Genomic DNA, 25,928 nt, shown 5'->3' on the forward strand with positions numbered 1-25,928 from the left:
GTGGAAAAAAGTAAGGGTTTGATAATACAAATATTTTAATTAGCCTTAAAATATTAAATTATATACTTTCATAATTTAATAAAATTACTTTAAATGGGCACACGTGTTTTTAACGCCTAAAAGCGTCGATTTCACAATTTAAAAAAATAGCACCATGCAGCGTGCAGCGGAAAACATAAATCGAACCAGTTCTTAAAACATTATAATTTAACTGTTATCGAAACGGCTGATTGCAAATGTCTATTTTTATACACGGAATAATATATTCGGCGTGCTATTTTCACGTTGAGTTAATAACATTTTTTATAGGAAACGCACTTTTATATTCAAAACACGCAGATGCTCGATGCTTGCATAATTATCGTGAGCATTCTTAAAAATAATTTGATGACTTCCTTGTACTAATAGACACCGGCAGCTTGGGCAGCTGACGATTTGACGCTAGATTGGATTTAATGACATTATCGAATTAATGGCATGTTAGTGCTTTCTTATCATAGCTCCATCTAAACAATAACATAATACTATGTTATGAAAAGGAAACGATTAATTTATATGTATTTTATTTAAATTGCCATCGAATATAACGGTACATCATATATTTTTATTTTATAAACATATATTATTAGTTTGATGATTTGTGATGAATATTTAACAACATGGACACTGTAGCTAATGTGCTTTTAATTAGGTTATATTACTTTAATGCTAATTTGATTCAGATTAATTTAACCCAAATAGTAAATTTATTAACCGATCGGTTTTAATTGTAATCGCACCTTGGTACCGGTCGTTGCACTCGTCCGATTGCATTCGTATTATATGGACAGAGAGCGGCTTATCATGCCGACGGTGTGCTCGAACATTGCATCTAATTTGAGTTCTATGAAGCCCGATGACCGGTCAGAGACGCCTACCGCTAACAGAGTCAAGGTAAATTACTACACACTGTTAACGACCATATTCAATGACGGCGGATCGAACCGAGTGTTTGCGTGCGATTGATGTGCTTTTTGACTGGCGTACGTGACGCGAGTTTTAGATTGATACACTATATTTCATTGGTTCTTAAACTTTCATTGAAAATTATCTTCAAGTAAATCCACGCCTTCCATGATTTGGATCCGAACTTAAGGGTGAGTTTGCATTTTTAAGCCCTCCACTAAAAGTGCATTTCTTTAAGAGTTACGACTATCTCAATTTTACATTAACCACTCGTGAGCCTGTGCACTTCTGTGTAATACAACAAATCTTCATATTCGGCTTCAACTCCTTAACTAAATATTTTGAAGAGGCACCGTATGAAGTATACTGACAATTTCAGTAATGGAACAAGAGTTTTAAAAGTAAATACATAACGATGTAGAAAATAATGTAATATTACTACTGTTGGATCACTTTTTTGACTTGACGCGTTGACTTGTCCCTAAATTTAGAATCAATGACTATTTGTTAGAAGTGTATCAGCAATTTTCTTTACCTCTACCATTGAACAATTTAATATGTATAATAGTTAAAGCAGTAAGTTTTGGTAGACCCAAAACCTAACTATATTCGTGGCAAAATCTCTATATGTCGTAAAAAGGAACAGCTTGTTTTTATTTTAAACACATATTCAAGACGTCGCATCATACATATTAACTCCAGTTAATTAAGACCGATTAATTACAATGAATTCTAAGGACGATCTAAGCTATTTTTCCTACACTATACAACAATATTTTTAACAGACGAAACTCGATTATCCAGGTGCGGATTATCCGTGCTTGAAATAAATTCAATTTTAAATATATATTTTAAATTAAAATGCGTCTGTTGTGACATAAAACAAACTGTGTGTAAGGTAAGGGGATGGAACTAAAAATTATCTTGTTCAAAATCAATGGGATTCCTGAAATTAGATTTTTTTGAAAAGTAAAGGGTTACAACAGAAAGCAGTATTGTTATTATATAATTATGCTTCTCATCCGAATATAAATTTAAAACGAACGACGGTTTTATGGTTACACAATTTTTACTGCCTAATGTAACTAACTAGTTTAATTCAACCCATAGACCAGGGTGTTATGTCATTAATTATCATGCTGGTCTTCTCAAAAAATTTGCATATGAAGATGGCTCGATCAATTTCTGCAAAAAATGACGACATTGGATGCTTATATGTACATGAAATAGCACAATCTTAATTACACTTGTTTGACCGTGTAAGATTCTTCCTTACGTGAAAATATATTTATTGGATTCTTAAGTATATTAATTATACTGATATTCTAAAATTATTTAGAGATTCTCAAAAGCAAATGTCTTAATAATTAATAAACATAATAATCTGTTTTGTAAAAAATGATACTTCAGATTATTAAGTATTTATATAATGTTTTTACTAATAGAATTTTATATTTAATTAATAAAAATATAGTACTAATAACAAATAGCTAAACGAATATACTACATTATTGTATTACATGTTATTATGTATACGTATATTGAACAACCTCAAAGGGGCTCGTTAAAATTTTTTATTTATATGACCCAGACCTTTTTTATTTACCTAAATCTATCCAAACAAGATAAGATAGAACCAAGTGCGATTAGATTTATTGTCATTTTAGTATTATATAATAACTAAGATAACAATTTTATTATCGAAATATAATATGTATGTATATGCACGGTTAAGTAATAATATTTAAATAGCAATATTTGTGAAACGCACATATTTAGTTACAGTAAACATTTAAGATGATTTTATATTTATGTAAATTACGATATTTTGGCAATAAAAATATATATTATTTTTAATATTGACCTTTGATAAGAAAGAATAATTTAATATAAAAATAATAAAAAATATTTGAAACCGGATTCAGTGTATCTATGTATGTTTAATCAATTTAACATTAAATCAGTTTTTTATGAAGATAAAACCTTAATATTAAAATATTATATTGAATATCATCAGTTTACAATGTTGCTGATATATCATTATCTTGCATACACTATGACTATATACTGTAACCCTGAAGCTGGTCGTAAAGTCATCGACCTTTCAACCTACTTTACCAGTCGCAACATACTGATGTAAACACCTACTACATTGCTTACTATCAGCCGACCGTACCGCTGATCTTGAAGCAGCTGTCTATGGGGTTTTTTAACACCCAGCAACATGCCAAGAAATATGTAATACACGTAATAAAAAAATACAATGAAGACATCAGAAGAGAATGCTCCTAGATTTCCGCTCAGCTGATTGCATCAAATCAAGAAAGACTGCAATTTTAAACAGTTTATTATTATACCCTTAAAAATACCTATAGTTTAAATTTGTGTCAGTAAAAATATCGTTTCGCAAACGTTATTTTTTATCTAATAATAAAAATTGCATTTACGTCACTTACGTCACGTAGCCTACTTTTAACGTTTTATTGCACAAACGGTGAACGACCGTGTAATGGTAGAAAAAAAATATTGCTAGTCTGCTGCGAATAACTTTATATTATACACATTTTTATAATCGTTTTAATACATTAATTTTAATTATATTATGAATGTAAACGTTTAACCCACTTTCTATAAAAGCTATAGGTGCATAAACTAATAGCGATTCATTATTAATATATACACCTACAGAAGTAACCACGATCGCAGAATATGCGTTAGCTAAAGTAGGCCTTTAACGACTTTATTGTGCACATAAAACATCTTATATTCATTATTCTAAGTTGTTGCTGTATTATGTTTAATAAATTATTGCAGAAACGTCCTAACGATACGATAAGCTTTATAAATGTGTGTATTATATTCATTATTCGTATGCATTTACTGTGGGCGCAGTTGTGATTATTATAAACAACAATATTAATTACTGCTCTAACCTAATAATCTTTAGTTATTAACTAGTGAAATAATAAATATGTTTTTATTAGTTTCAAAGTTAAAAATTTTAATCATATGTATCTTGTTAAAATTGTCTATAAATACGTAATAATACATAACGGGCAATATATACATTTATATACTCATTGAATCTCGAAAATCGCTATACACTCATAAATAAATCGATTCAGTGCTAATCGCAATATAATGGACGTGTTATACAAACTTTTTTAACATCCTTGTGTATAAACTTCTTTCATATAAACATGATAAATAATTCAGTATCATAAAATCAACTAGGCGTACCTCAACTATCCGCAAAGCCGTCAAATTGGCGATAGGTCGTTTGTCAAAAGGAATCGTTTGTCAAACATGACAGTGGATCAGGACCCATCTGACCCCTCTGTCTCCATATTTGACGGAAAGCCGACCGGGAAAAATTCAATCCATATTTATGGACGGACGGGTCTTTATGACGGACATCTCAAAACTTTCACAACTTGCCAGGGGAAAAATTGCTTACTGCTACACTTCTATGGTGTCTGGGTGATTCACTTAAGTTCACAAATGGCAAACGCTGTCCGTATGCGGTCAAAACGAAAAAGGAAGAGCTATAAATATTGTTATTATATATAACCGCGATCAATGACGGAATCGGTTACGTTGTGCGAATGTGTGATTTGTTTACCTGCATATTTGATTGTCAGTTCGCAGACCATATTTGCAACATTGACGATGATACTTATTGCAAAGATCTAACAGAGAGAATGATTATAAATGCGGTTCATTCAAAACCAGATTTAAAACACACGTGTGTTTCAAAGCAAAGCACAATTAAATCAGTATACAAATAAAGTGCTTCTTCTATTGTGTTATAATTAAATGATCCAATGATAAAATATGTATGTGTTTCTATTCGACTTTTTTTAATCTGACGTCAAATGTTTGAATTCGGCTCGTGTGCCAAGAATATTTTTCGACCTTCGGCATTTTGCCACATCTGGAATTTAGGATGTGTTTTTAAAATTTTCCCAAGTGATCGTAGCATATAATCACATAAATTACATAATATGACAACGACAAACTTATATATAAGATATATATTTTTAATTAATATATTATATAATAAAAAATACAAACATTTACCAAGTTATGATATAGAGAAAATTCTACTCTCTTTGTACGAAAAGTAAAAAATATATATTAAATTTATAATATAAAATATTGATAAAATATACAATGTGATTTTATATGGTTATTAAACATCAAAGAGTAAAACTGATTTTTACGGAACATTTTTCTTATTTGTAATTCTAAAAATAATATGAATTATTAATATAATAAATTATATTAACGTGCTTTCTAACTGACTTATTCTAAATACCTATGTACCATCTGTTTATTATAAGAAGATATTACTACCCGAACACAGTAATATCTGTTATCTTCGATGTAAAAGTTTCATATAATTTTTTTGCAGCACGTTTATTTGATTCATTAGGCAAGATAATTGATGAAAAATAAGCTACTACTTCTCCAGTTGAGTTCTTGAATTCACTGAATCAATGTAAATTACTATACCACAAACTAACTTAGAAGCTAAAAGTTGATAGACCTAAACTACTTAGTAGTTTAAATTGCATCATAATCAAATTGGTTGTTTGAGGCAACTATGTCAACTGTAAATTTATTTATATAATATTTATATTAAAATATATTGAAGAACCGAGTTAATTCTACCGCTACGTTGCATGCAGGATAGGAAAAAAACTTCACTCTCCCTGTGTATTTCTCTGACAGGAAAAGCAGCATGCTTTTTTCGCAATATATAACATACAATAAATAAGATGGATACGTGTACTAGTTGCCAGCAGGAAACGTTCACAAAGGACGGGGAAAATCTCGACGCGCCGGAATCCGGCCAGAAACTTTTCTATTTACCGACGGCAAAACAAAAACAAACGAAAGCTCGAAACTTTTCGCGTGAAATGAGCCGAATTGATCGGATGTATGGAACGGAACACATCGCAGCAGTGAGAAAACTTCACATAGCAGGGAAACACCGTAAATCTTATGGCTTTGTCAAAAAAGCCGCGAGACTTTTGTTTTTTCTATCTACATACTACACATTTTTATCCCTATTCGCCTCCGGCTGACTAAGGCTCAAGTACATATTATATATTATTCTAAAAAATTTCAACCTCCAAAAGGTCAGGCTATTTATGTGTGCGAAAAAGCAGCGAAAGCGTAAAATAATACCCAGACAGGGTAGGGTGCCAAACGATACGAGTTCAAACACCAACTATAAATCGTTCGGAATGGGCAATTATTATTTTATATACAACAATCATTTTCCGATGATAACTACTCTTGTGTGCATGAAACACACAATTTCAGCGGTGGTCAAACGCATGACCTCACACCGTGTTGGTTTCATATTTTGGAGTGCCTCATTATATAAATAATTAGAAGATTGTATACACTTATATGTTACAGTTAATGTGTTTTGCTACCTTAGCCAGTTAAAATGTAGCAAACCATATATTTACTTCTCAGTATCAGTAAAAATGTATTCATCAAAAGATGATCTAATACGTGTATTTCCACATAATCAGAGATTCACGGAAATGTGACGTCACATGGTTTGATAAAATACTATAATATGTAATAAATAAATTCAAGCAAACCCAAACCTAAAACCTCAACAAATAAACCTATTGAAAGTTAGTTTTAGAACTTAGTTGGGTTTGCTTAATTTGTTCAGGTTAAGTATGAGTTTCAACATAAAATAAACGTTTTGCGTCTGTCAAATTGAGTTTCATAGACATTTTAAAACAGCAGTATCAGTTGAATTCAATTTTTGTTAGTAGAAATATATATCTCACTTACAATTTTTGTATCTGAGTGCATTTTTTATAGGAGCGTTGGAATACAATCCATTGCATTCTTTGCATAGTTTCTACTCAATAAAGCACTTTTTAAGGTTGTTATATCGACAATAACTACATGCCTTAGACACGAATCTTAAGTGTTCATAATATACAGTAGATAATCGCTTAAAATTAATAAATAATTAATTCTTAAAGTTAGATACGAAATAAAAAAGGAAGACATAATATTACATCACGTTAAAGCTTAATGTCTGTATATGTTTCTAAACTAAATTATACTAGTTATATTTGAAGATAATTAATACAATTGGTAAACTTTTATAATTTACTGTTAGTATTTCAGATGAAAAATTTATATTAACTTTTATATTGGGGCAATAATATGATTCTATTAAATTTTATGTATTATTATCCAAACGCAATAATTAATATTTAATTTGGGTGCATCATACAAAGCGATTCATTTAAATGCAGCGAGTATTATAAAAACATATATCCTATTTCATTGTTGCTTTTCTTTATATTTTTTTATTGTATTTATGTAGATACAGTCCAAAGCCGAAACGATATAACGTAGCAAGCGCGAATAACTAGCTTCCTGTTTGCGATTCGGCTCTCCTCATGATGGCTCATAAATTTTAATGCATCTCGCTTATACATTATTATGAACCTAAAACGTACCAAAGAGCCATACATATGTATGGCGTTATACGCACCAAAACACACAAAACTTATTATATCAGAACTAACTGCGATAGATGGACTGAGAAATTAAACTAAACGAAGAAGAAGTAAAAAACTACTGACAAACAGATGGGTTCGTAATTGAAATTCTGACTAAAAGAAAGAGAAAAAACACTCGCAAATCGATCCTTTGTTCTTTCTCTCATGAGTCGTTTTTCTTTGTTTGAAGATTAATTTGCATTAACAATTTTTTTTCCGTTTCGTAATCTCATTCGTTCTTTCTAACGCACGATAAATTTCGCTCTGGATTCGGCTCACGCCCAATAAACTCAATCTGGCTACGGCTATTTTTCTCTTTATATTTTCCAAATATAAACACTTTTCCGGCCATTTTCTCCTAATATTTATAACGCTTATATCCTAATTAAATAACGTACTATTCGACGCTTTTATTTGGCGACGTCTCGCCGCGGCGCTCCCAGACAACCGGGCGTCCACTTTTACGGGCGAAAACAAAGCGAAATGTTTAACCTTTAAGTGTTGTGTTACGAACCGGTAACTGTTTTTTTTTCAATTATATTTTGTATGCGGGGAGCGTCCACATTATCACTGTGTTCATTATTCGATGCTATCGAAAGAAAGACACGTATAAATCCCGATATACATACATACATATGTATGTATGTACGAGGGATATCCATAAAATAAAAATACATAGTCCATGATATATTTCTAAAGCATTTTATCTTAGGACTGACTTAATTGATTGATTGATTGAAAGTATATTTTAAATATATTCAGAATATGCTTCATAACATTATCATCATGGAGCTCCGTGCAATTTGATAAACCTAAGAACAATTTCTAAGTCTATTATATTTTAATAACCATCACATAAAGAAAAATTGTAAAAACTTATATGCTTAGAATTTTAATAGTTAATTCATAAGTACACCTAGTTAATAAATTATACAATTTTGAACACGATAATATGTTATTATATGGTGTATTTTTTTTCGTAGGTTATTGTACATGTTGAGAAATCTAAGAAAAACAGAACAATTTATTAAATAATATGTTAAAAATTGCGACATTTACAACACTATTTTAATATCAGTTGATTTACATTTTTTTTACAAATAAAATAGTATATATACAAAGTCAAAGAAACCTTGTAATGATGTTATTCATATGTATATGTAAGTATAATATTATAATCATATTGTTAACTGGATTATTTCGAATAAAAAAATAGACAAGTAATATATTAACTTTATTGATGCAGTTTAAGCAGCATTTTATAAATAAATTCAATAACGGTAAAGTTTAATGATCTCAACCGTCGAGTTAATAATACAGATCGAAATGCACTTACATAATAAAATAAGTGTTTCAACGCTGATGGCACTCATAAAACATTCGTTGATTTATCGCAAAAATTCAAAAATAGGCTATAATATAATAATAAAAATAACGTAGAATTTACGAGGGTGAAACTTTGTGGAAAAACAAATTACAAAACTCTCTTCTTCGATATTGATCACAATTGTTAAAATTCCAAATCGCGGGAAGTTGTTCTATCTTCTCTCGCGTGATTATTTCGTTGAAAAAGTTTTTCATTCCCAATTTACTGATTTATCGTTTCGTGCTGTCGTTTTACGATGAATTTTCTCGAAAAGTTAGTACGTATCTCGCGACGTTCTTTCGACAAGTTTATTCGCATCCAAATGAAAAACTCTTTTCCGTTAAATATATAAGAGATTTTTCTACTACATTGGCAACACTGCTGTTTGATATTACTCTGAATGAATTTGTGTTTATAATAGCCACATCAAAAGAAATGTGAAATTCATCGCTAATGACAATAATAATAACATTAAGAAAATGTTTTGATAGATGTTTGACAATCGACTTGTGCTTAAAACTGTTATTATGCAACTTCAATTGAAAAATTAGTGTACCGGAAAATGCGCGCGTTGGATTAAAAAAGAGAGTATCACGAGTCTTCTTGTATAAATTATGTCTAAAATAAAATGGGTAAGAAACATTTGTTATCTTTATTTCCAAAATATCGCCTCGTATTTTTACGTAAGAAAAAACTCTTTAGGAAACGAGCGTCTCGCTTTTTTTCGAGTCACGGTTTCCTTAATTTCTCGCAATAGTCACGCTCCACCGTCGAAATCTGGTTATCTCCACAGACTTAAAATTATTTTATACGTGCCCGTGCATCCGTTCTCATCCTTATGATAGTTCGCTTTGTAAAATGCTCTTGTCACGTTTTTTCAGCACCTTAATCTAAGAAAGATTCACCACTCACACCCCGAGTCCTTCGAAGGAAGGAGCTCGAAAAGAAAAACGGCGACAATAAAGACGTCTTCGCCGTGAACTATTGTATCCACCAATGGATGTCTCTATAAAGCATCCACCTCATGATAATGGCCCCGCCATACAATATCAATTTATCATCTTTTTCCAACGTAAAGCGCTCCCAGGATAGCTTTCGTTTGTGTATATAACTGTAAGTGATAGAATCACTTTTGCACTTTAACGTCTTCTCTTGTCGCACTATGAAACATTTAATATATCAAGATTAGAGCGGAATTTATATTCCAAAAATCGGCTTAACTACGTAATATATAAAGATTTTGTTTTGAATACGTAATGTTCACCCCTTTAAAGGGGCGCGTCTTAATTAAATGAAAGTAGTCTTGAAAGTTGATATGTGTTTTATATAACAACATTATAAGATATTTACGCGAGTTTTTGTCTACTTCGCCTTTACTGTATCTAGCTCTCTTTCTCGAGTGGGAAGGGTTGAATGATTACTTTCCCGGGCATGCATTATAATAACTTATTCACGGATCCTGGCGAACTTTCACGTAGCCGTATAAGGCTCTTTCCATCCGTCTGAGCGAGTTAAAATTAAATATTATCATTACTTTGTAGTTTCGCCGCGAGAAAATGGGAGGGATCCATTACCTGTCTTGTAGAAACACGAAGCACTGACAAATTTGCATAAAATCCGCTCGAAACGCCCACTATCTATTCTCGTTTAGTTCGAATGGAAATATTACTTCTAATGTCTTCATTAAAATCGTATGTCTTAATATAAAAGTCATTGAGTAAGTCGCAAAATATTTTAAAATGTAAGAAAGCTCTGATATTTATATTAAAAAATGAGTATCAAATATTTCAAACATGTTCTTTCGAGCATAAATCATATTTTCAGTTTATATTATACTTTGATATTTATCAGTATGAACATATTATACACACATACGTGCTTTAATATAATTTGTGAGTAAGAACATAAATCTAGGCTATAAGGGGGCTTTAGACTAAAAATATAGATAAATAATGAAATTAATTTTAGCTTATCTGTTCTTCCATGTATAGTTTTTATTAAGATATAAGCGGTTATTAGGGGAAAAGTAATACAACTTACTACTCATATAGCCATAAAAATCGATAAAAAAATTTTAATGCATGGTGAAAAAGTGCCGCTAAAGTAATATAATTTAAAATTAATTTTAAAAGTACGATAGAAGCTGAATTCAAATTATTTCTATCAAATGTAATTTCAAGGTCATAATAAAGTTGTAATTGTTTGAAAAAAGTACTATATCGCTTTTTAAAGGATATATACAATATGGAATACGTGTTCCTCAAACTTGTCAATACGTTGCTTATTTCACGTGTACATTAGAATGAATGATATAATATGAATTTTATTTGTTATACTATAGTAACATTTAGTAAGCACAATAAATTATTTTTCTTAATTGTAAAAAATAACTAAATAAGTCGTGGAAATAAGTCATTCTAAAAAAATATTTGAGACATAAAAATTATATAAGGATAATTGTTTTAAATCTTGAAAAACAATCTAGTATTTTTCCCACTACTTTTTTTGCGCAATCTGCAATCATCGTTTATGTAGAACCGCTGCACTTACCATTACTACAAGAAGATTGCACGTGAATGCATATCGCCGTAAAAGCACTTGAAATATATATAGTTTTCCGTGAAAATGTAGTACATAGAAAATTGTTCGAAGGGAGCTTTTTTCAAAATGGCGAAAAGTATTACTGACTAAAATATAGTGTGTATCCATTATTATTATTACGAATTGTCTTAAACCGCTTTAAGCTTTTGAAATTATCTCCTTGTTGTTTGTACCAGCGTAAGGCACTCAATTTAATGTGTTTGTCTCCCCTTTGCATATAATGTGTATGAGTATGAATAGTTAGTGTTGTATAGAAAAGCTCCACAAAGAGCGGTCGAAATATTTAGCCATAATACTGCAATAATAACAGTAACTCACGCCAACTGACCCCAGTGTTATTTTAACTGTGTAGGAACTGTATATTTAAAATTACATATAAAATATTCTTGTTAGTTTTCTAAAAATAAATATTGTTAAATTTTAACGAACTTATTCGAACTTGTGCTGTGTATTTTTCTTCGTTCCCTTCACAGACTTCTCGAATTTCAGATTTCTGTTTTTATTGTAGCCGGGTATTGCCAGGCGAACTTTGTATTGTTATATTACGTTACCCTTCGCAAAACAAAATGACAGGTACGAAAGCAAAAGAATTACTGATTGCCCTCGCGTTGCGCTTTGCTCGATTTTTTTTGTTGTTATATGTACGCTGCTTTCTCTCTTTTCGATGTTACTTTACCCCCACCTAATTGGATCCGAGCTTTAGTTTTTTATTTTACCCTCCCTTTGGTCCTTTCAGCCGCGAGTTATTTTTCCACCCGCTTTTTTCAAGCTCCCGGGGATAGGTTCGCGCTAATTAAAATATCTATAGCGACCGTTATGAAAAGAATAAAACTTCCAATCTTTTGCCTTTGTATCAGTTTCCAGCCATTGTGTTTTGGACTCTTTCAAAAAAGCCATTTGATATTAATAGCAGGCGAGTTGGCCGATGCGATATTAATTTGTTTTTGCTAAAAACAGATTTTATTTTACGTATCGATTTTTCCTTTTTCTGTTATTTTTCTGACAATAAAACTATAAAAAGATATGTAAAATTAAGGTAATACATAACATATTTTTATTTAATTTAATTAAAATTAAATTTTGTTTTCTGATCTTTATGGTGAAAATATTGTTTATAGCGACTGCGATAAGTTAAGAACTGATGTAATGAAAATAGGTTACGATAATCATATTCACATATATTATATAACTAATATTAGCAATGACCATTTCTCACGAAAATAAACTGCCTATCTTTCGATCAAACTAATGTTCAAGACAAAGATGCCTAGAATTATTCCGATAAGTCGGCAGCTCACAAAGCATATTTTTGCATTCGTATCAGATTGACCCAAAAATAAATAAGCATATCAATTCCGAGCCAAACGGTGGGGTATCGGATGGGCAATAACTCGACCGATAGGATCTCACGACGAACTTTCTTCCACCGGTCTTTTGTTTCAAAGCATTCCAAGCCTCGTTTGGCGAAGTAAGACGTTGATTTAGTTTCGCAGGTAAACGTGCACTTAACGAAGTTTACGGTGACACAGACAATAAGCCGGGCCATAAAGCGTCTGTGTCTGTGAGCCGACACCTCTCCGAGAAAGACAAAGGAGTGAGAGGACTTTGAGTCTTCTAAGAGCGGACCCTCGCTCAAGACACCCAATAATCACCAAAGGTGTTTCTTGTATAATACAAGTCAACTGTTCTTTAGTTCGTCACACAAGGAGGTTAAAATTGGCGATAATGACGGAATGCTTTCATCGTTAAAACTTTGTTCTCGAGTGGGGTGCGCTAATTGTTATAATGCGATGTTAAATATTCTTGGCTTTAAAAGTTTTGTGCTACGTATTAAATATATTTTGTGAATATCATAAAATGTATCACTAGTTATTTTCTTATATAAACGAAACGATTAGAATAAACTTATACCGTAAAACAATATTCTAGTATCAAAAAAATGTTTATTCGTTCCATTTTTGTGTTTTTTATGTATACTAATATAATATATTTTTTATCAAGCCTTCCACCTCTTTGTCAGTATATTCGAGTCTTACTCACACGAGCTACCCCCAAAAAGACGGCGTTTATAATAGCCCCGCAGATTTACTACGCAAATTTCCTCCACTAAATTACGTTGTTAGCGTTTTAAAGAGTCTCCCGGCAGTCTGAGACAGTTTTCACTGGGAAAATTGAACCTTTTTAAACGCCCCCTTGGCCCATCCAATCTGCGGCGTAGCCGTGCTCAAGGACTTCTAAGGGGGTTTCCTGCAATTAAGCGCTTCGAAACGCGTGATTTAAGAAGATAACCGCGATTCGCGAGATTGGTTTTTGCGTATCCGCCGGTTAAAACCAGCCACAGTTGTACATGGTAGACACCGTGGAGAGTTTAAAGTTTTAAGTACCAGTTTCTTACGTGCTTGCGATTTTAAGCCGTTAAGTTGGTTTTATTGTTACACTTTAATGTTTGTTCTGCATAAGGGTCGGTTACGTCTGAAATTGTTTGTCTAAGCGCCGAATTTACTTCGGATTTAGCTCGCACCATATTTACATAAATTAACGCTAAATCGACAAAATACGCTAGAAGTGCCTCGAGCGCTTAATAAATGCACATTAAGTGCATCTTCTACAGCTCTTTCATAAATAAGATGTATTGCATCATTGTTGATAATTCATTTTTACCAAATAATTAATTGTAGCGTCAGAAAGAATGCGTTTTCTTCTGTACAAAAGGAGCTGTTAAAATTCTTCGCCTATACCAGACAAAATGGTCGTGAAATTAAAAACGCTGAAGTGACGTTTATAATAAAGAAGTTTTTAAAAATGGTTGACATATTTTTACCACTTTTCTGTAATGATTTTGATTATGATTATGCTACTATTTACAATTATATTTTAAGTAATATTAATAAAACTAGGTTTTATAAAATATGTATTATTAAAAACACTGAATTTCGAATTACACGGTTCGAGTTTAAAATGTGAGATCACATGATGATTATGTTCCGCATACAATTATGTACATACATGTGTAGCCAAGATGCATTACTAAAGCTTCTCAATGCATATTTATATTTGTTTCTTGCGCATATGTCATTGTACAAAAATATAATATGAAGTTAGGTATTAAAAAATTACATTGCCATTAATGATAAGAATGGACTGATAGGAATGGACATGCCTAATAGGAACGCTAGGGCCCAAAAAGCGAAATGTAACTATCGTGTTTATATCGTTGAAACTTTTTTTTACTGAAAGTTGAAATTCGCAATAAAGGCGTCTGGTGGGGGAGGCTCACGTACCGCGGCGGTTCACGGACTAAAACTTTGGCGATAATATGTAAATTTCGTGTGTAATTGCATTGAGCGCGCAGCATTGTCGCAGTTGGGCGGTGGGTGGTGAACCCTAACCCTGACGTGTCTGCGGTCCACCAGAATTATCCGACAAATGCAAAAATACGGGTTTGCTGCTATAATAATATAGCAGTATTTTTTGAGCTTTTAATCACCATCCAGACCATCTTTCTCAACCAATATCAAAGAAATAAAAATAGGTTTTTTATAGATAGATCTCATTTACATCTCATAGACAATCCATGAGTTCAGTTCTTTAAACCAAGAAATGAAGTACAGGCGACTAATAAACGGGCATGTAACTTAGGTCTTACGGCTAGCCAATGTTGATATATTAACAAAAAAATTGCCAACTGATATTAACAAAATAGTCCTTAAATTATACCATATAACGCTTAACTTAATATGTGTTAAATATTAAAAATACAAAAAATCTTAAAATTACATAAAAAACCGTATTATTTTATTTATACACTATTCCCCCGAATCTAGTTATCCATTTATTTTCATATCCGATTGTATAATATTGAGCTCGATTTCACTTTCGCGACCGTATCGAGTTAACCGTAATCCCGAGACTGACATACCGGAATTGATTTTTTGCTAAGTCGCTGAAGCCGTAAGGGTGAAAGCTCAGAGGGAAGTCAATTCGTCACAACGTCGTCGGAAAACTTTCTCTAATATAATTCTCGGTTAGTCTCGAGGGCGGTTCTCCTATGAAGCGTTAACTGTTAATGAGATCATTAGATGTTTGAGGAGCAAGCAAGAGTGGTTTTGGCGTTAAACGTGCTAAAATCGCTGTGAGCCCGTTTCGTCACAACTCTGACGCCAATTTATTACTTGGGCGTCAAAGTGATAACAAACCCCTAAGGAGAAGGCTGACTCCGTTAATAGGGATCTTCGAGCTATTATGTACCTTGCGGTTACTGGTATATTGCAATAATTGGGAAGAGTATATCTAGATATGATGAAATAAGGTTCATTATTTCGTATACACAATACTTTATAAAATATGTATTTACACATCATCCAGAATAAATTTATTTTAAGTTTCTAAATCCGCGTATATCAAAATACGTCTAATTTGTGGCACTACCTGACGTTTACTTGGTAAACTTGTTAGCGAGTTTCGCTGTCAAAGGTCCTGCGCGCTGCTTTTCAGACGGTTTTAAAAGGACCCGCACCCGGTGCTTTTCCCACCAATGTGAAACTTCTCCGAATGTAACTGTTTTAATTTCGTTTAACATCGAATTGGCAGTTTTACAGCAGCGTCTGGGGGATGGCGCTGATGGGGTGAGCTAAGCACCCCCAAAACGCCGTGGAAACGCTCGCGCCCCGAGGAATCTGATAAAAACAAAGGGGTTGGTTTGGCCCGTCTCAGGTGTAATTCAATTTGAAGTTTTTCGGCTAAGATTTCGCGGGTGTTTATTCGGAAAATCTTCTCACCTCATTAACGAAATGGGATTACGCTGTGGCGAGAGTTTTATTTGGGCAATTGAGAGTGGTAATCTTTTACAAAAAGTGTATATATTCGGGAAAGTTTATTTCGCTGGATGAGAAAATGTATATTGTAGTAAAAAAACAGGGATCTTCTTCGTATGAAATCTTGTTTATGAAGTTATGATATCGTTTTGAGAATTTCGTGTGACTTAAAACTGCTGTTTATAGAAAATATTTATGATATTTTTCAATACATTTAATGTTTACTTTTATTTTTTAAAAGACATATTTTACATATTTAGTTAATCAATCTTTGTGCATATATTAAACTACGCGTCACAAAAAATGAATATGTTAACATAAATCTATCTACATATGGCTCTAATGTCTAATACAATAAAATCACTTTTTCTAAGTTAGTAGAATTTCATAGAATATCGTAGTTTATTATTTTCATATGTATTGTAAATATGCTAATAAAAGTTATTTTTTATTGTTTTATTAAAGCAATTAGAAAAAAAGTATAATAATCCAAATTAAAATCAAAAATATCTAAATTAAAATGTTCTCTTAAAAATTAATTATATTTTTTAAAACTTATTACACAGACGTTTAATTTTTAAAACTTTGTTATATAAATCAGTGTTATTATTTTTAGTTGAGCGACTATCGCCAGAGTTCGCCTCTGACTCTAAGAGTATTGTTTACAAAGTTTAACGAAGCAACCAAAACTGTAACTAGTCTCTAGTTAAATAAAATAATTTACTACGAAATAAGATTCGTTCCGAAGAAAGGAGCGACGCGAAAAGAGAGAGCGGCCAAGGAAATTTCGTTCCCGGCTAAAAGCTCGGAACAGAATAAATAATGTGAACCAGACGACTCTCGTTCGCAAAACTTTGCTTATTTAAAACGACGGACGTGACGCTCCAGGACCACCCAGAGGTGGACTGGATTTTTTTTACTTTTTATCTCTCGTCCGCAAATCTGATTTTATTAGCCCGGCGCCGTAATCTTTAAGCGCGGATTTCTTATACGTATACCTTAATCTCCCAGGCTTTTAAAAATAAACACAGCCACCCCTTTGCAGAACGGCTCAAACAAATTTATCTGAGGTACTATATTTGTAATTATTATTCTCAAAATATACATATTGTATTATATATAAACCATAATGTAATCACCTGTAGAAGGATTATTTCAGTGTATATTTTTATGAGACACTGTATATACATATATTTACCAACCCCCTTTCGAATCGTCGTCGAGGGGTTGCCAGAAGAAATTAAAACCTCGCGGTGTTTTTTTCGGGGGTGCGATTGGAAACCAGATTACTGGGCGTGGACGAACAGTGGGGTGGGTTGGTAGCTGATTTTTTCGTATTAATTTTCTTTCGGCTGCGAAAAGAGGATTTGTCCGTCGCCGCTGGGGTTGTTGTTACGACGAAATTGTTTGCATATTTCCAGGAAAAAACACCCCCGTGCCACATTGGCGCAATTAAAATTCATCGATTTTTTTGCCATTTAACCGAGTTAAATCCGATTTCGGACTAATGAATTATATCCGAAAATAAATTAGGGACATAATCAAGTTTTGGACGTCGTAAGATTTGATTTCTGTGTTACTTGCGGAATCAATTGGAGAATCAGAGTTAGAGCTGTGTAAATTGTGTATGCAGATTCTTTGCTGTCTACGCAAGCGCAATAATGTATATCTTGTACTATTAAATTTTTAATAAAAACATTGTGAAACGGCTCATTATAAGTAAAACTATACATCTACTAAAGAAAAAAAAATCCAAATATTCCTCAAGGTCATTGAAATCACATTTAGTACAAAAAATCAAGATTTAGGACTTCCGGATTTATCATAAAAATATTTATAAATAGTCGACACACTCCGTTGTTGTGTTATTCAATAACAAAATTTGCTTATGCGGCATTCGCTATTTTTTTCTTTAAGATTTGCATTAATAAATGCGCCATAGCTACTTTTATAATATCGTATTTGGATTCCATGCTTCATTAGACTCATATAATGAATGTTTTATGTGTTTACCCAACATCTGTTAGGTTTCGCGAGTTTGGCTTTCGCCATTTGCATACATCATCGCGTAAATACAGCATATGCACACGTAATATATTTATTTGTACGCGTTCTTATTTGCTATTTTTCGTAACAGTTCTATGGCCTCAGCTTTTTGAGGCTTCGTCTCGTGTTCAAACACACACAAACGTAATAATCAATAATCCGTGATTATATGGCCAAAGCTGAACACAAAGAATTAAGCATGGCCGAGAGGAGAGGCATTTGATCACAAAATCGCAAATTCTTCCATCCTGTCAGGTGTCTAATTTTATTAACATCAATCAATAAAGTCAATTATCGCACGGTGCGTTCTCTATGCACGAGTGCACAAAGTGACTTTCGTATAGTGGCTATTTATAGGCATAGTTCTCTTTGCCACACTCTGATGGACGTTTAGAGTTAACTGCGTCATTGGATCGGTGAGAAAACTTTAATGGAAAAACACATGTACTGGTTAATATTTAAAAGTTTTGCTCATTGAATGCGTGACATAGATGTTATTATAAATCAACATTCTGTATTTTTTTAACTGTATTTTTTTATTTTATCTAGATGGAAGATGAGGGAAATCATGGAAATGATGACACGCGCTGCTTTATCCTGTCTACGTTGGCAGGACAGCACAAATCCAGAGTTACGTGCGCTTTGTGCAGCGATACTATGTACGTCTTCGACCGTTATCCTTTGGTCGATGGCACCTTCTTCCTGAGTCCTCGTCAGCATACCAAGGGGGCTGTTGAGGTTAGTACAAGTCTATTTTATATTTAAATATGCTGGTCAAACTTTGTTGTTGCACCTTTTACCGTAGTTACTTCAATGGACATAGATCTATAATTTACTTGAAAATCAATCTAGGAAAAAAATATACCATTCTTCGAAAAATTGCCTTCTTAGTTCTTTTTTTGCCTTCTTCTCTTCTCTGCCATGAATATTCTCAAATCAAAACTTGGCGCCATCCTTTAAACAGCTACCTCAATGAGCTTTTTGAGGGAATGAAAAAACAGTTTTAATATCCTACTAGACAGAATTTAAACAATCAAATGCAGAAATAAAGACTCAATTTAAGATTTCAACGTATAATATTAAACATATCATGTTTTATTGAATAGGGAAACAGTAGCGATAGTTGTATTTTTTTTATATCTATGTACAAATATTTTTGGTGGCTCTTCGACATGTTCTGAATTTTTATATACACTGAATGTTTATCGTACAAACTTAATATTAATTAAACCATTTAATTTTAATTTTATTTTATATTTTCATCCATTAGGTGAAGGTTGAAGGTCGTACCCAATACTTGACTTGCGTCTGCATGGGATGCTTGGAGCGTTGCCCTGCAGACAGAGCTATCAACTGCCGCTTCTGCGGTCAGAAGTGGGACGGATCCTCTCTCGTCTTGGGGACCATGTATTCCTATGACATTTTCATGGCTACACCGTGTTGCTCGGAAAGGCTCAAGGTATGCATAACATTTTCGACTTTCAATATAATTTATAGATCCAGTCATATAACATACGTCTTGTTAACAGTGCAACAATTGCTACAAGCCTCTACTTCACCCGCAACAGCGATTGCCGTATTACTCAAACTACAGTCATCCGTTGACATGTCCCCATTGCCACACGATCGACGCCCACTTCGTGAAACCCTTGAACTACTGCTTCACCAAAGAGACTTTCCCGCTGTACCAACAGTGGCCATAACACGCGGCCCGCCCGGCGGAGCTTTTGCCTCGCCTGGCACCATCACCACCGCAACAACCCATATTGGCCACTAGCCCTCCGAGGATCTCGCCCTCGTCCTTGACGAGCTCTCCCTGCAGCAGCTCGGGTTCCACCGGAGACACCTTCGTGAACCACTTCATCCAGAGACGTCCAGAGCCGCGCAGCAGCCCGCCCCGCGCTCTGCGTCCAGTCGTCAACACTTCTCTGACAAACAAGACCCAGAGCATGTTCGACTTTGCCAAAGTTGGAAACGATAAGTACGCCGGATTGATCTCAAACAATAGCACTGACGGCGTTCCTGCGCTGGCCCAAGTCAATAAGCCTAAAAAGCAGCTAAGTCCTACAGTCGACGCTGACTTGACTGACTCGTTCTCGATGCTGAACATGAACTCGAGCGACAAGTATTCGTTCAGCAACTCTATCTGGTCCAAACCGACAGACTTGCCTAAAAACTTCAACAATCCATTTTCTAAGATGGGATGGGGCGCCGAAGAAGAAACGTCCAATTGCTTACCCTCTCAACCGTTGGACATCTTAAAGGACCCATTTTTGAACAGCAACAACAACGGAGCTTGTCTTCAGTTATTCTCCAACGAATTCATGCAGTATTTGAATCAAATAGCTTAAACAGTGAAGAAATACAAATCCTGTATTATCTTAATTTTTTAGTGTTGTGTTCGCCCTAAACCGACGCGGCACTTTCTGAACGCTTTTGCTGTACATTTATGCTTTCTTAATTAATATAATTATGTAAAAAATCTTATATTTTCACTAGTTATTAATTTGTTGAAATTTTTTTATTAGATTCTTTATATAAATGTGTTTTCTTACGAAAATTATTATCTTGATAAACGGTTTATTTACTCATTCACGGTAATACTCTTGTTAGTCAGAATCTTGTTACGTAATAAAAGTGTTTTTGTAAATTCATTTTAAAATAATTTAAATTACACACTTTCCAATCTCAATTTAGCATTTTTCGTGTAATTTTATATGCTTAATTAATTAATATTTATATTTAAAATTAAAAAAAATACCACTTTAGTCAAATGTTTAAGCATAAGTATAATAGTACGTTGTATTTTTGTTTTCGTTTTTCTTTTTTAAAGTATTTGTAAATTATATATGTATGTTCTTTCCGTGATCATTTTTGCAGAAAGGGCGTTATGTTATTTTTAATAATACTATATGTATGTATGTACATATAATATCTTTTAAAATTTAAGCATTATATTATTATTATAGATATGTATACTCTGTTTGCTGTAAACATCTAAACGTCGGTGAATATTGTTTCGAAAACTTTTTAAATAACTCGAAAATAAATTTCGCAGTTTTGAGTTGTATAAAACTTTTTGTATTCGATAGCTGTGTAGGTGATAATAAAAAAAATAATTGTATAATAGATTTACGCGTATATGTATGGGCTGTGTAGAATATACATACATACATAAAATACATTATACTTATAAAAAAAAGCTCAAAAACTATTACGAATACAATTTGGTCAAAGATATAACGTAGTATTAATGGATTATATAACAACAGGCAACATGAATAAAGATTTTGTAAAAACGATAATATATTATAATGAAAAAAATTAAATTCAATATTTTTTCGAAATAACTTTAGATATTCAAAACAGCTTGAAAGTATAAATTCGTTTTAAAATTTTTGATAAACTTCATATTAATGTGTTTTATATTGATTATATTATATTATATAAATTTAAGTCGTAAAGTTTAAGATTTTTTATATCGATTTAAAATTAAGCAACAGTGTGATTCCACGTGATATATAAAAATTTAATTAAGTTTTCGATTCGATTTGATTATATGATAAACATAAACGTGGACGTGGAGCACATGCGGTTGACAGGGAATGCCAAATAATATGTCCTAATAATTCTAATATTCGTAGGTTTTTTGTCGATGTAACATTTTTTTCTCATAAATTTAAGGCAAATCAAAATTTTCTAGATCTTAAGCCAACTCTAAGTTTAAGTGTCATCTAGTTGAAACGTGATAATCGCGAATCAAACGGAGTGTAACGATCGCCAGCCTAGAGTTTCGAATCGGTGAGTTTGAACCATTTTTGCTCAGCGCATCTATAAAATGTTTTGACTCCATTTAATTTCAAATCATACGCATAATACACTGGAATCATCTGTTGAATACTTTTTTCGATGCGAGACTCCAAGTGTGCCAATATTTTGATTAATTGCAATCCAATGTGGATGACGTCGGATTCGCACTATGAAAATATAGAAGGCGCGCTTGAAATCGCTCAATCGTATATAGTTTGTGAAAAAGAAATGTTTAAAATATATTTCTATAAATTGCAATTAACCACTTAAATAAAGAATAAAACATTATATAAAGTCGATCCACTTGAATAATAATAGTTTTTAAAAATGTTGTGTTTTTATATGATAAAAGTATAATAAATTAATAATCTTATGCACCCGACAATGGCTCATCGCTTATTTATTAAATGAATGATATACATATTTTAATTTTATTTTATTTTCAATAAAATTATATTGCTTGTTTGTAATATATTTATATTATATATTTAATGTGTTAAATTTATATTTGTAAACTTAATAGAAATGTGTATAAATAAAAAAATTATAAAATATAAATGAAGACGATTGCAATATTGAGCGATAAAGTCGTCTGTTAACATTTTTAGGAAAAATTAAAATTAAAAAAAAAATTAAAAAGCAGAGTTCATCTGATGAAGGTCACGTACAAATGATTATATAAAGAGACAATGGCGATGAGTCAGGGTTGTGCATAATTTCTGTAATAACATTTTTAATAACGAATTCACAATATGTTTTGCATATCAAGAGAGTAAAAATACTATTGATAAAATATATGTGTATATTTAAAGGTACATAAGAGTTAATTAAATTAGTAAAAGTGCTCTTCGGCACTTTTGCATATTTATTTGTCATACGAATAATCATTGTAATGCTATGAATGAAAGGTTTAGTCCTTGTATTTATAATCAAATTTCGAAGCTTTTCGTGAAGTTGTGTGTTGCCATTTTCCCGTTTCGTTACATTTAATTTTGTCTGTATATACCATACATGCGTAATACGTATATATTATTGTACTTTTAATATATATAGTTAATTACACAACAAACGACAAATATAATTAAAATACCTACATTTACCTCAATAATAAAAAAGAGTACATAATTATTGCAGTTATAAATAAATTTAAAGTAATGAAATTTTAATAATTTTAAAAGAATCTTACAAATGCCACTTACCTCAATCATCGCGAGAGAGAAGCAAAATTCAGCTATTTATTTATAACTAAATATTTTAATTATCCCGTTTGACATGATACAAATAAAAAAGTACACATAGTTGTTTTACCATAATAATAATAAAAATAAAATAAAACTGATATCGTCGGTCATCGCTTTTATACAAACAAATTTAAAACTTTTTATTTATAAGATTTTTTTCATTATTATATTAAGTAAATGTCAAAATTATTTATAGAAAATAATAATGTGTCCATTTTAAAGTAACTTTTAATTATTTACAAACTAAAATTTTATTTTTCATTGTACATAAAAAAAATATGTAAATGGTGACCGAATGTATCAACATGTCGAAACTGCATATACCTGATCATATAAAGAAATTATAGAAAAATACAAATAAAAATATATTTAACATCCCAGCCTTTGGAAATTTGAAACACAATGTACAAAAAAAAGTTTAAAGAAAAATTACCTATAAACAGTTACACGAAATCAAACAAATTTAAAAATCATCCGAATAGCGGTTATCCTGTTTTTGAAACTGATTTTAGTGAATATTAATTGTAATTATTTTGAATTAATTATATGTCTTACTAGTTAAATTATTTAATTAAAAATTACTCCCTTTTTTATATTATTAAATAAATTCAATTATTATTCAATTTTAATATACTTAAATACACATGTATGAAAATTTCTTTATACATTTAATTGCTTTAATTAAAAAAGTATATAAAATAAACTGATTAGATTTTTTACATACATACATATATTATAATTTTTAAATTAGTTAAATGTGTTACATGGTTGTTGTATTTTATCTTTTATTATTTCTTCATAGTTTATAATTTTATTTTTATTTCTACATATTTTAAGTTTTTTGTAAAAAATTGCAAGAAAGCCTAATTTTTATTAATCGCAAGATTATTTCTTTCTTATTTAATAACCGTTAAATGTGGGTGGTAGTTTAGTAAATCGCTTAAAGTACAAAAAGAGAGTTTGTTACTTTTGCAAATTTTATGAATGTAAAATAAAATAAAATTAAAAGAATAATATCAAAATATCCTATTAATAATTGTTACAAAAACAAAGTAGGTAACCATTATTTATTTATCCTCTGTCATTTTATTATGTGTATATTAAAATAAAATAATTTTAACCAACAAAAATATTTAAACAAATCAATACGTTTTTATAAAATATATATTTAAACAAAATATATATTCCTCACAATTATCTTTAATGTTTTTCTTCACAATATAGAAATTCGTTTTGTTAGTAAATTAACATATCTTTTGACGAAAAATTTAAATTTTACGATACGTTACTCTTTATCGCCCGTTTCAGTTTATTGTAATTTTTTGTTGAATAAAAAACATTATTTAATAACTATTAGTAATATACATATAATACAATATTCATACACATTATAACGAAGCATTTTCATTCCTATGGCTTTCTAAATATATACAGTACATTATAAATATAAGCTGTGTGAATGGTGAATGTATGTGAGTGGGTTTTCATTTTAATCTTATTTTTAAAAAAAATTGGCTCTTAGATTTCGTCTTATTTCAATGTCCATAATTTTGCACTACTGTCGTGTTAAATCGCGCATTATTGATTATAATGGATCTACGTAAAATATTATGGATAGACTTTAAGGCTGGTAAGAGGACCAAATTTGGTCTCTATGATATGACATTAAAAATACAATCGTGAACAATTACAGTCCCGCGTTTTTCCATCATAGAATTATAAAAACTAACGGTGTTGTGTCGGAGTTAAATCACGTTTCTGAATTTGGAATTAAAAATAATCGTCTGATTTTTAATATGTGTATTGTGTAATCACTAAAAACGCTTTAGACTATTCTTGTATACGGGGAATGGGATTTTTGATGTAGACTTAGACTTTTCATACTTTTATATCATATATTTTGATATGCGATTTTCATTGAAATATGTAAATTTTTGCAATAAGTAATACGTTCGATGGGAGGTTTTCTTAGTCGAGTCTTGAGATAATCGGTCACTGCGTTTTTTACATGTGCCTTCAGTATTGATAATGTGTGTCGCACAAAAATATTTTGTAACATCTGTAGCTTCGCAGTTCATGCGTATTGTTTCTCAGTTTTTGAGAAAAAATGGAATGGTTTATGGTAATTTGTCAGCGAAGCGTCACTCACTGCCTTCCATATCATCTTGTTGAAAAGACCGATTGAAACCTCCCTGTGGAATATGGTAGTATTTACGATTGGCCTTGTATTTAATTTATAAATGGGTCGTTTTGGTACATTAACCATTTTGATGTGTATAAATTTAATAAAATTGTGATTCATGAGCGAGTGAAAAAATCGCGTAAATTTTTGATAATCTTGATATTCGCACTCGGATTGGGTCGGGTAATTTTGCAAAAAAATTAAAACGTCGAGCAAAAAACTAAACGATTTTGAGAAAAGTCTGTCTCTTTTTTACGATCGAAAAGTATTTTTTTACCTAATCGATATAGCGATATTTTCGGCATTGTATTGTACTAAGGTTAGTAACTCCCGAAGAGTATTTTTTCACGAATTGGCTTTTCTATGCGCAAAATA

General features: G+C 31.6%; 1 protein-coding gene across 1 annotated transcript in view; it reads left to right on the forward strand.

The window, feature by feature from the left end:
• Window positions 1–22,413, forward strand: part of heca (hdc homolog, cell cycle regulator) — a 90,467-nt gene extending 68,054 nt beyond the window's left edge. Inside the window, exons 3-5 of the mRNA XM_088203051.1 lie at window positions 18,870–19,058; window positions 19,591–19,779; window positions 19,850–22,413. Coding sequence (XP_088059177.1) covers window positions 18,870–19,058; window positions 19,591–19,779; window positions 19,850–20,023 — 552 coding nt within the window. The 3' untranslated portion in view covers window positions 20,024–22,413. The remainder of the gene's footprint in view (window positions 1–18,869; window positions 19,059–19,590; window positions 19,780–19,849) is intronic.
• The last annotated feature ends 3,515 nt before the right edge of the window (window positions 22,414–25,928 follow it).

The sequence above is a fragment of the Plectrocnemia conspersa genome, unplaced genomic scaffold (assembly GCF_051122295.1).
Source record: "Plectrocnemia conspersa isolate PC_06_02 unplaced genomic scaffold, ASM5112229v1 ptg000013l, whole genome shotgun sequence".
NCBI lineage: Eukaryota > Metazoa > Arthropoda > Insecta > Trichoptera > Polycentropodidae > Plectrocnemia > Plectrocnemia conspersa.